The 13,366-nt window shown below is 42.4% G+C and overlaps 1 protein-coding gene across 1 annotated transcript in view; it reads right to left on the reverse strand.

Moving 5' to 3' along the window:
* Positions 1-13,366, reverse strand: part of tafa5l (TAFA chemokine like family member 5, like) — a gene marked incomplete at both ends in the record, with an annotated part of 35,545 nt that overhangs the window by 16,112 nt on the left and 6,067 nt on the right. Inside the window, one exon of the mRNA XM_079226132.1 lies at positions 7,078-7,227. Within this exon, the coding sequence (XP_079082258.1) occupies positions 7,078-7,227 (150 nt within the window). The remainder of the gene's footprint in view (positions 1-7,077; positions 7,228-13,366) is intronic.

A 13,366-nucleotide genomic window follows, 5' to 3' on the forward strand; every position in this document is an offset into this window, starting at 1 on the left:
TAATAATTCTGATGTTTATTTTGCCAAGCACCCAACAAGATTAGCTAACTAGCTTAGCTGGGCACCAGACATACTGTCACAGGTTTTAAATAGGCTTTCTGGCTGATGTTAATTAAGCTTCAATAATGGATCAATTTGTAGCGGCCAGATTTCCAGCCCTCTGTCCTCGACGCAGCGCAACCTGCTACCAGAGGCCTGATGGTCTTTCAGTTCTAATTATGAAAACGGAAAAATCCAACATTAAACACATTCTTAAACCCAGCCAGCAGCCGTGTTACGAATGACTCGATACTTCATACTAAAGTGTGTGTTTTGTTGAGCAAGCTGCTGAATTACTGAGTTTCTATTGCATTTTTTGGGCTTGTTTTGGAAATGGCTTCGCTTTCCTTTCCTATTTAAATGCATTTCTAGCTAGTTAAACAAGATGCCATCAAACCAGGAGGTTAGCCCAGCGTGTTAACAATCTAAATGTAGAACAGATTTTATTGTCAGTAAGGATTAAAATCGAAAAAGAAAAAATGAATTCTCATTTTCTTGTTAATTTACAAATGTTGCTCTGTGCAAAACATTACAAACACCTCCACACTGTCAAATATATAGATTTGGAAAATCACTTCCTTCAATACTTTTTTTTTATAATTGCTGTAAAGCTGCTGCCAATGAGATTCAACTCTGTGTACACATCTGGGCAGGAAGTGTTGACACTGACGGTAGCTTCACAGCAATGTGTGCATATAATTAGTGAACAGACAGTGTATCTGTTGAGCTTGTATTACCAACAAACAGCGTAAACAACTAATTAAAATGGGAGCAGATTTGGAAAAAAAGAAAATATGATCAATTATCCTTTTTCTTTTTCTTAAAGGTCTCCAATCTAATCTTCTATCAAACAACCGTCTGCTTCTCTCTGCAGCTGAGGTCAAGAAATAGTACAACAAATCTAATGAAAGCTTTCCTCTTGCTTAATCTCCTTTCAACATCACCGTTTGGCTCATTTAGTGTCAATAGTGATTGTGTGGAAGTGTGAAAGCAGAAGCTCGCAGCCGCCACATAAACCCTCTCCCCGCAGCCTGCAGACCCTTATCACGGTGGCCATCAAGCTTGTGTGATGTGGTGGCATGGCAACAACGGGCCGCGGAGCAGGAGAGAGTCGGGGAGCAGATTAGAGTGAGAGCTGGAAGACAAGCAGGAGAACGCACATAATCCTCCTGTGTACAGTGTGCAGACTAACGCTGCACAACAGTGACACACAGACGCACAAAAAAAGAAGAAAGGAAATATGTGAAATATAGGCTGAAAAAGACTAAGAAAAGAAGTTGTTGCAGAGTGAGAAAACTGCTCAGTGAATTAAAACAAATGAGAATAACACTGGTAAACACGTCATGCTGCAGCAACGATGCGGCCGCCATCTGGGCCAATCAGGCGATCAATTCTTGGGTAAGTCACATACATCAAACTTTATTCGCTGCAGGGCTTAGGTAAGCTTGTCGGTATGTCATTATGGAAGTGCGAATGCTAGCAGGATGACAAGGCAGATAAAAAATATTTGTCCAATTGTCTCCTTAAAGCCACCAGCAGCAGACTGTCGTCCCAAAAGGCTCCATCACACGCCAGCCTTGGATTTCTGGTTTCTGTTCGTTACAGGAAACTGCAAAGAGATTCAAATCCTCGAGCTTTTGCTGGTGATTATAATTGTGCAGATGAGTTTCTCCAACTTTAGTTCGCTGCAGAAACTTGGCTGGCTACACTCTCAAAGGTCAAACTGCAAATGCGGTCGAACAGCAGTGTAGCAGTGTGTGAAGTGGCGCTTGCACCACTCCGCTCACAAAAAACAAAGCTAATGATCGCGCACGCGAGCCTCTGTTCGTTGCTGCTAGAGTGGGATTGAAAATGGTGCAAAATCCAGTGTGACATATAGTAAAGTTATGGCCTTTGGAGAAAGTTTGTAACGCAAGAATCGCTATGCGGCCAATTCCACATCAGTCAAACCGTCAGGGTAGGAGAGAATGTTCATTAAGGTTTCCGTTATGACTTGTAATCCCCCCACCACCGGCATGCCAATCACCATAACTGGCAGTGGAAGTGTTTGAAAACCGTGTTAAGACGTGGAACTTAAGATATGGGTTTTCATTTCAAATCCAGGCTGTGGCACCTGAGATACTGCACGTGACGAATGAGTGAACAGATGCGCAGACAGGCAGATCCATTACTGCCCACTGGTTTACTTCAGAACAGAAGGTCAAGCAGGGGCAGCGGCTTAGGGCAAAACAAACGCTGTGTCCCACATCACAGCAGTACTATAAAGTCAAGGCTGCATACTAACCTTCACGGTAGTTTGAAGTTGGTACATAAGACATTAATGCACTTTACTGCTTTGTACTAACAGGAAATTAGAGGCTAGAACCGCTTACAGACAGATTGGCAGCTATATAGGCCGATCCCAATAAGAGCATTTCAAAAATGTGTCGAGGGTTCGGGAGGCTAATTCAACTGGAGTTTTGTAATTGCTTCCACAGCTGGATCCGTTTTCTCCTGTCTGTCTTCCTTGGCTTATGATTATGCAGTTGACACTGCATGTTTGTTTGTTGTTGTCTTGGCCAGGGGTTCCATGGAAAATATTGCGTGATCTCAATGGGGTGGTTCAAAAAAGGTTTAATCATAATACTTAGACGCAGTCAGAGTGTGTAGTTTGGAAATGGGGCACATCTGAAGTCTGAAAGGAAATTAATTGAGTCAATAAATCTGTTTGACCGCTGTCCATGGTGCTGATTCTGGTGCTGTCTGGAATATAACTAATACATGTATTCAAAAACTGTATGGAAGCACAATTTTGAAGTGCTTAAACTTCATTTGAGTATTTTACATTTTCTGCTACTTAACACTCGTACTCTACTACACGGAGGAGTGAAATATTACACCGTTTACTCTGACAGATGTAGTTGCTTTACAGATTGAGATTATTAATACAAAATAGGATTAACAAATACATTAGGATGAATTATTATATAAAAACGGTATGATGAGGTTATAGGCGATATATTCTCAATGTTACAGTTACAGTATCTCTCATCGATTTCACACCCCCCAAAAAAACACCTGACTTCATTATCAGCCTTCATTGCACTATAGTGCAAACAAAGACGCACTGGGCAGAACAAACTGGGACGTTTCCCCAAGAATCATAACTTTAGGAGATGAAAATTCTGTATTATTCTTGTGAACAACTTCACTTCATTGCAGATAAGTTAGCTTTCTCTGAACCTTACGCACTCACCTGCCCTAAAGCTCTGACGGATCGTTGCCTTAGCGATTCTCTATCTCAGCTTTTTTTTATCTCTGTTTTTTTGACTTGTTTTCTTTCCCATTATGTTTGCCTTTATTAGATGGTGAGAGTCTAATTAGAGCCATGGGGAGTCAGAGAGCAACATTCAAAAAACATCCCCCACCGGAACTGAACACTGCAGTTATATGCATCGATCTCTCTGTCTCTTTTCAAGAGCAAGAGCTCCAATTGAAACTAGATCCTATGAATTGACAGAAATGGTGTGCAGGATTTCCACTTTCAGACACTGCTGAGAGGTGATTTCTCTTTTTATGTGTCTTGATATTGGTGCATTACCCACATCAGAGTGAATGCACATTACTTTGTACTTTTGCAGTGTGGAGTTCAAGGCCACACCAATTTCTCCCAGATGTATGAGTTTTTCTTTCCTCCAGAAAAGGAAATAACTACTTGGTATTCTCTGGGGAAAGTAAACACATTGAAATTGCATTCTTTAAACCTTGACCAGAATAAGTTAATAGCATAATTAAATGACTCTAACTATAACAAAAGAGGAATTAACATAAAATTAATGAAAACCAAACCAGCTGTTGCATCGACCAGTAGGTCTAAAGAAATCTGCTGAAGGTGAGGAATAGCAAGATCACAGAGGTCCATGTTAACACACAATCTCAGCACAGAGTTCCTCGCCCTTGACTACGCACCACAGTCAGTCCACGTCGATGGTCCAACTTTCATTAAAGGTCACAATATCCACACATCTCAGAAAGGCGGAAACACACTGCTGCTGCTGCAGTGGATGAGTTACATTAAATTGACCCAGAGGACAGTGAGCCCTTGCTGCACTAATAACTGCTCAGTGAAAAACACTGGAAAGCAAAGCCTCAGTGAGGGACACAAATGAATAAACATGTCTCTAAGTCAGTAAATTTGGTTTATGTGCGAAGAAGGACAAAAGGGTATTTATGGGAAATCACATCAAAAGCAAAAGTGTTACTGAATACACCTTCAGATGAAAGATCAGAGAGGATATGTGGCAGCGTTGGACCCATTGCAATATGCAGAAGTTCCACTTTAAAGCCTCGTGATGATGGACACCGTTTTTATAGTTGTCAGCAGAAAGCCCTTTAAACGAGCCAGCGAGCAACAGGTTGCATCTTTAATGTACCGGCTATTAATGTAGTGTAGGGTGTGGCGCGGTGGGAAGCCAGTAATAATCAATTTCCTGCTGCTGTAATCATAGCTCTCTGTAAGTTAATTAGCATCTGTTGAGTGTTGCGGAGAGGCGTCTGCAGAGTGGGAGCGGTGGTTAAAAAAAAAAAGTGTGGCGAGTGTGACACGGTCTCATGTCAGGGCTATTAGATTAAGGCTAACATGACTCATTGGGCGATGGAACTAATGGTGCATCTGATACATGTGATTCTGTGAGATCCAATCAGCAGCGCAGATGGACTTTGTCTCATCTGTCTTATCGCCCTCGTCTAGATACTGTCCAATAACACGGGGGGGGGGCTCCGGAGTATCAAACCTTATCTTAGAAAGTGCATGAACATTCTCCTTTGCAAAGAATCTTTAGTGAGCTGGAGTATATTCAAAAAACTCCACATGAAGAGGCACAAAGCGACGACTAATTTGTTGCTGACTGCAGGAGGTCTAATGCAGACAGTCGATCACATGGTTGGGAGTCAAACAGTTGAAAGGGTATCAAAAAGGGGGAGACACTCAAAGTGATTATCGATTGGCTGGTTAAACAACAAAATGACATCGGCAGTTGCTTTTAATTTCCTTTGGTGTGCTGACTTGTAGTCGATGTCTAGGATGGGGATGGGTGTTACGTTCTTGAATCAGGGGTTTTTCTTCGATAACAACATTATTCATTCTGACAAATACTTAATTTCTAATTTGATTGTTTATCAAAGCAACTTGTCAATGGTTCGGTTATGCTCGGCGGCGCCTGTGTATGGTTGTAGAGTCAAATGATTTCTCGCTCTCAGTCTAACCTTTTGTAACCAAACCACCTCCGCACTACCGAAGTTGCTCTCCGACTTTTGAACTACGCCCTCCATAGTGGAGCCTTTATCAATGCTACTTTCACATCCATGCTTGTTTGGCACAGAGTCATCAAACCAAAAATGTGTGTCACAATGATGTGACACACATTTTTAACCTCCCAACTATATACTGTAACACCAGTAGATAATTGGTTTTGGTTCTGTTACAATAGACATTATTCATGATGTTGTGGCATGTGACATTTATATATGTCAAAGTACGCAAAGCACAGGTGCAGTTAATGAAGCCTAGAGTTGGTTCGGGCAAAGCGCTGACGTTGTGCTTCTGTTGGCCGATTAGCAACAGCCGTTTACAGGATCCAATCACATTGCGGCAGGAGTTCAGCACGGGTATCGGAACGTGAATCTTATTGATGTTACTTTGACGACCATGCCGACAAAGTTTGCTGCTACACCCTCCCAACCTCCGCCTTAAGTGGTACCCGTGTTGTCGATGAGACTTAATGGCCATGCGTGTGTTTATTACGGGGGGGATTAGTGGACTATAAATGGCCTTTGCTAACGTAAGTGTCTCTGACTGAAACAACATGAATAACAACTACACTGCGTTCACGTGTGCCAGATGAAAGGCCCTGGTGTGGTGCATGCTGGTTCACTGGAATGGGGCCCGTAATAGAATGGATCCATCAATAATGCTAATAGTTACACCTGTGCTTTTCCTGTTAGGATTTTTCATGATGTTCCGGTTATGTCAAAATGTCCACCGTGAAAACGGCCCATGTATTCTGTTGCAGCAGAGTTAATGAGTTAAATGAGTCATGTATTTTTAGTCACTGCTGTATTTCACTCTAATGATGTTTACTATTTATTTTTTTGTTAATCTTGTTTATAATCTTTCATATTAGTTTCCCACTGGGACTGGTCTGTTGAGTGTAGTAGTATGAGGGCCCTCTCTGCCGGTTTCCAGTGTTTATGTTATCACCACTCAATCAAAATAAAGCCACTAGTCAAGCGTTCATGCAGCGTTCTCTTAAGTCAAATCTTACTTCAAACTAAATAAATGCTCAGAGAGCAATTCTAGTTTATAGGACGTGTTAGGGCCATTGTAGGGAAAACATTTCTTTACAGAGAGGCTAGTAGTCTGAAGTTTACAAGAAAATGAATATACAAATAAATCTGAAAAATGATATAGTTTTTTGTTCAGGAAAAACAATGCTTCACTTTGCAAGGTTGGATCAACCTCATCACACCACAGATGCCAGTGTTAAACACTGTAGTAACACGAGCCACTGGTTGCAAAATAAGATAAGTACATAGTATAGTAAATAACACAGAAAGAGCAATTTGTTATTTGAGATAATTAGTTTTTTTCTTGTAAATTTACAACTTTAATTCCCGTGAAGTTTATTTCCCACCTTCTTCTGGTTCTGCAATTTGATTTAGATTTTTTTTTCTTACTTACAATGGCCCCAAGTAGCAAGTTTGAACACCACTGCTGTGCCAGTAATAAAGTGGTCTAAGGCAGGGAGTAATGCAGTGGACCCCATAAAAATAAACATTAGAGCGTTCCGACCCAATGCCAGAATGTTGTTGTTGTTCATTTGGTAATCTATGAAACGGTCACTGCAGGTGACACAACGATGCCTATCATGGGAATAGGTTGTACTTCAATAAGTTAATTAAATTCTAGTAAAATGAAACTGTTTATAAGGACCAGCTGAGGATCCATTTATCTTCAATTCAACATGTATTAACCACATGTGTGAAGGTCATTCAACTCACCGTCTACACATGCCGGCCTCGCCCTGGTTGTGCCGGCGATCTGGCCTCTCCGGCAGGCGCAGCGGGCCGTCTGCCTCGCGATGGTCCGTCTGGGGACGCTGCTGTCTCTGTTGAGCATCACTATCTCGCAGGTTCCCACCGCCAACTGGCCTGTCGAACACAGCAGCGAGGAACAAAGTATGTCACATTAGCATAATGAGAGCGTAAAGAACATATTGCAAAAGAGAAGCTGGTCCACAAAAGGTACAGCAACGGGCAGCCCGCGGAGAGAGGGCCATTTCTGCGGTCTGCATGGAAGTCTCATTTAAAATCTCAAATGGAAAAATGAGGAAGTTATTTCATAGCTTTACAGGCAGCAGGCTGGAGGGCTTCTTCATTTTTACACAGCATGGCTGGTTGCTCTGTTGGTAAAAGTATCTCATAACGATTCTGTGGAAAACAAAGATCCTTCCAACCATCTGATAAAAGGACATTTTCTATTTTGTTAGTCATGACTGCAAGTTAACAAGCCTGCCAGTCTAAAGTGGTGAAACATTGACCGGTGGCTGAAATTATGTGTGACTGACTCGGTTGACATGACAGCGACTGCTGGGCCCTGTGGTCCTACAACGGACCAATTTTCAAATCTACTGAAACGGCAAATGGACATAATGTTTTAAAGTCATGAGCACCTTTGCTGGTGTGAGTGCGCGTGCTATTCTTAGATTTAGACCCAAGCAACAGAGAAATTATCGCAGAGTTCTCCAAGCATTTCAAATTGATGGATGACTCCATGGCCACTGTAGCTAAGCAGGTTTTTTATTTATTTTAAGTTTGTCCGAATTTGATCTCTAAATTAATTAAAATACAAAAACTGGAGAAACTGACGAATCAAGAGTGTGTTTTCGCTGCAAATGTATTACTTGGGAGGGGGTAATTATAAAAACAAGTTCTTAATCTTGATTATTTTATGTCAAGGGAGTTAAAAAGGTTGATAAAACAAATTTGACTTTCCACTCAACTCTTTAGTCGGCATGAAATGATTCTAATTTGAATAATGTTCATTTTGAATATAGGGTGACTTTGTAATGCCGAGAGATGAATTTCTAGCAGCAAGTGCCACTCAGCGTTTCAACACACAGCAGCACACCTGTCTCAAATTATCGTCAAGGTGAGGAGACGAGCTCTGTGCCCAGAATCGCAGCTGTAGCTCACGCACGGCCCCGACGATCGTTTCTGATGAGTCACGCTTTCCAACAGCCATGGGCGAACAAAAGAAGAGCTAAAGCAATGATGGGTGTGGAGATTTATTAAAATGAACCCTCTGCATGGCATATTGTCGTCTCATTGAACACTTAATGTCGAGGCAGCAGTTTTGTTTGGGCACATTTTTTGGAAACCCGGGGGGAACATATTTAATTGTCTTTTATTGAGGCCTTCCTGTTGTGTTGGGGGGAATTATTATATGTTAATAGTCTTGTGTTTTAGAGATAAACGAGCTTTAATCACAGTAAATTGCTCGAGAGTGTCTGCTGCTTTTAAAAAACACATTTGGAAGAACAAATTCAATATATGTAGATGACCCATTTTAGGTAGCACCTTTTGTCATTTAAAATCAGAGGAAGGTTTCTTGCAGCCTCAAATGGTATCTGAAAAAAAAAAAACTAATCAATAACCTGCTAAACAATTTTTATGTGAGAGTGCATCGACTCACAGCACATTTGTGCACTATAAATGCATGTGAAGTTAGAGAACTACACCAACTTGTCTGCTCTGGGTTCATAGTAAAGCTCAGAAACATACTTCACCTTTGTAATGATCTGGAAAAATATCAAATAAGTTCTTCCTTCTCAGACAGCAGCCAGTGAAAACCATTCAGGCAGATACGGAAATGAAATCAGCTCAGCGAGGGTAGATTAGAGAAGAGTCTGTGCTGCATTTCTTCTAAGGTCAATCCCTGGCATTCGCCAACCGTCCCTCCTTAACGCTGCTGTTTCCAGTCGCTCCCCAACACCCTCGAAGGTTCATTAAGTGAGACGCTAACTGCCTCATAGAAGGAAATGACTGTAACAATGGCAAAGGTTGAAGGGGTTGTTGATCAACACAAATGACTCATAAAATTGCCTCAGCGGGCACCGAGAGGTTTCAGACGCTACTAGTTTCAGTGTAAGACACCTTGGAGATATTTCAGATGATAAATGTGGTTTTGTTTGATTATGGTGATCGTGCAACCTTTCGTTTAGCGACATCATAAGGTCAAAATGTCTCCTGGCCGTGGAGAGAATGGATCCCGCTTATTTTTGTAATCCCGTGACCTTTCCTTTAGTGTCCCCATTGGCCAACACTTTAGCCCATAACAGGGCTGAGTTAGCCTTAACTTCAGGATCCCCAGAGGAGGGATCCTAATGTTGTTGGCGAACCCGTTGACCTTTTCGCCGAGCCCCGCAATCAGGTTAAATTTTGCCATTGGCACAGGAGCTCGATCTAAAATTATCACACTGGAGTGAAATGACATCCTGACGTTCTCCTGAGGATGGACCATTTTCATTTACAGCTCTCTCCTTCAGCTCCACCGCCTCAACATTGCCGCCTCTACAGGCTGAAGGCTGGCCAGGTTCAAGACTTATGTCCAAATGCTTTTCTCCTGTCAGTAACTCCACAACAGCTAACAGGATGAATCTGCATCTCACTTAATGGATTGGTGGATGGGTTGTTAGTCTCAGTGACAGACACTTTTTGTGATTTAGGTTGATAAGATTTGTGTGTTTTTTCATGAAATTATTACCCAGACCAGTCTCGGGAGTCATAAATCCCAATCACCTCTAAGAAGAATTGCTCCGCACGTTTCCTTTCATAGCATCAGCCACGCTGCCCTCCACACCCCCACCACCACCCACCACTCTATTTTCTGCCGAGGCGAGTCCCTGTGTGCTTGGGGGACAGAGGTGCCATCAGATATTTCAACACTGAACAGATGAATGGGCTTCATGCAAAATAAAAAAGCCCGAAGGAGGTGAATAGTAAGAAGGCGGGGTGGCGGCTTTGTAAAGTGCCCCTCAGCCACTGCCAGCGCTTCATCATATGTCCAGGAGTTAATCCGTGTGACAGGCGGTTCGTGTCACTCAGCAGCGTGAAGACGCTTGGCCTCGTCTCTATTTCACATGATGATATGCACATACGGCGGCAAGGAGCTTGTCGGGTGAAGGGTTGCCGTGGAGGCCTTCGGATCCCGTCAGACATCTAGAGGGCTACAGGAAGCCGATACGGAGCACAGAGACTGTCTCTTAGCGCTGACTGGCAGCCTGATGACCTTATCAGTGAATCACAACAACATGCAAGTGCAGAGCGGCAGCGCGGACACACATGGGGCTCAAACACACACACATATATATACACACACACACACACACACACACACACACACACACACAGCTCAGAGCAAAGACGCGAAGACTGTGCTCTACATATCGGAGCTTTGATCAGACACGCTGCAGATCACAAACCAGGAGCACAAATATCTCAGTATCTCTCCCTGAAATAGGCTGCCAGGAGTCCACACTCGCTTTCACAATGTTCCCCTGATTCAATGTGCGTCATTGTTGGGCTGAGAACTGGTGCTGCATGACGAGGTTATTAAACCCTGGATGCATTACGCCGGCTGGCTTTGGCCACGTCGAGCGAATATGTATAAAATTACTAATTATCTTTCTTGTGAACATCGCAGTCCCGTCCCTGTTTACACTTATCAAATAAAACATTCACTTTGTTCTGGCTTAACTTCCTTTTTCCTTGTTTGTGTCTTTAATTAAGACTGTGCAGATTCATCAGTGGTTAGTCCCGACTGAAAAAATACCTTTATCAGATGAAACAGACCAACACATCAGACACAGGGCCCGGCACGGCTGGCATATTCAACTGAAACCAGATTGGGTGCGGTGAGAGAGGCTCTGCTTCTCCTCAGGGAATTTGCCATAAAATTATATGACAGGCTGCATTGAACGAACTATTACAAGGATTCCATTTCCATATTAAAACAATCTCCCGTTTATAGATTGTAATTACTCGCGGGCTTCTTCAGATGGAAGTGAGGTTTTTACAATGCTTTTATTGGAAAGGGGCGCCTCTGCAAACCACAGATTCAAACTGTATTTATTAAAAATTCCACTTCATGTAAAGCTAGTTTAGTTAATTATTCATGATAATATGTTGTATGTCCTGGCATCGAATCTAACCTGTTTTTTGTCCCCGAGAGTCAATCAGACTGAACACTACACTGGTATTATACAATAATAAGTCTGAGTGATTGTATCCATTCCATTGTATGTTCCTTTTGTGATATAAGTGCCGTTCTCAAGGATGAAACTGGCAACAAAGCCGCAGTTGAGAGTATACCAATATGCACCACATACGATTTAAAGACTTGTGTGAGACGTCATCCATATTAACGGCGCAGGCAATCAGATTGATTTTGTGGTGGCTGCTGTTTTCACATTTTGAAATGAGAACGGACTAAACCCTCAGACGTCTTGAGTCCATACAGATACCATCATCCTGCTCAGATTTAGGCTTTTCTCATAAAATTATTGTGTTCACAGATGCAAATCTTTTATATTTTTTATCATTATTGGTTATGGATGAATTGACCTATTCAAATGGATTGCTTTTATGTGGCGCTTTCCAACCTGAGCGGAGCAAAGCCTCTTTTTCAAAGACACTGGCATAACGGCGGCGGTGGAGAGGCCATAGGAGGCGCAATTCAGGGTTGAGTTTCTCGCTCATAGACACTTCCAGATGTGTGCACTAGGAGCTGAAATGAGACAAAAAAAGAACTTAACGATTTATCGCCTGCCTGTGCTTTAGGGGGGAGAGCAGCAAATCCTCACATTTGACAAGTTGAAGAAAAACCCGAGGATGGGCCTCATGCAAGAGCCACTCTTACACACAGATCTGTTCTGAAGCGGAACAAGTGATTTATGAGAATGTGTTGTGTTCACCAGTTTTCTCTTATTTAGATTCTTCTCCTCGCCGCCGACAAAATTGCTTTCAGACCTTGCGTACGAGTCGAGTAAAGACAGTCGTCTGTTCTCCGCAGGACGGATACCACTTGTTTGATTCAAACATTGCAATGCCTTAATGTGAATAAATGAATAAGTGAATAAATGTACACGCTGGAGTAAACAAACAAAACGTAAAATGAACATTCTATTCATCAGGGCCCCGTTCCTCGTACCTGGCTTACTGAGTTAGCCGGATCATTTTCAGGATAAGATGATGCTGTCAGGCTTTTCGGTTCCACGAAGCAAGTTTGGAAAAATCACCATAGCAACACATATAAATCCTTAACCTGCTCCAGCGCAGGCTTACTGAAATTCACTGAATAAGATGGCCACTCCCCCCGGACAAAAATGCCAGCTCCCTTGAGAGTTCCGTGAGAGTTCTTCGAGATCGCCAAGATCCGTTCTCACATCATGACTTCCTGTACGAGCGCTATCGATTCTGCCAACAAGGAATCATTTATTTACGAGACCTCCTCGAGCCGAGCATGCTTCGTAATTTCCCCTACAAAAAAAAGAGGTGGTGTCAAGTAAATGTTTACCTACTCATGAAACAGGTGGTATTCATCAAATTAAAATGAGCAATTAAGACTTGTGACACTTATGCAGGTAAAGTTTGCGGAAACGGATCTGGAACACTCTTATAAGTGAACCTCACAGAGAAAGAAGAGGTTGAGGTTATGAATGTGGGTTGCAACTAAGGGTTATCACCTTGTTTTCACCTTGTGAGTCAGTGTGTGTGTGTCACCATGGCAAGATGTTGTCCTGGAGGCACATACTGTAGCGGAAAACTACTGCAGAAGTACTGCCAGGTGTTTATATTTCTGCCTGTCTGCGGACAGATTGTGTGACCACGACAGTGCACGATGCAGTCACGAAGCTTGACAGGTGTGTGGTTGAGATCGAAACAAGGTTGAGATTGATTGATCTGGTTCAGATATTGAGAAAGAACGCACTGAGCCCCGTTGTGCGATTTGGTGCCGCGGCTGGTATGACAGTTGACTTTATCATTTTTACATTGTTATATTATTTTTCTGTCGACCGACTAATGTTGTTGTTTCAGTCCTATTAAGAACATCAGTGTTCTTGCATGAGGCCCATTGTTTGGATTTTTCACTCATTGACTGAAACAGTTAATAGATCATCAAAATTATTCGCCGTGTATTTCCTGACTATCAATTAAATTGGTTAATTAGATAAGTATTTCAGTCTCACCTATGACGTACATTAAGTTCACCAAGCTTGACCAGTCCTTA

This window comes from Taurulus bubalis, assembly GCF_910589615.1.
Source record: "Taurulus bubalis genome assembly, chromosome: 11".
Lineage (NCBI taxonomy): Eukaryota > Metazoa > Chordata > Actinopteri > Perciformes > Cottidae > Taurulus > Taurulus bubalis.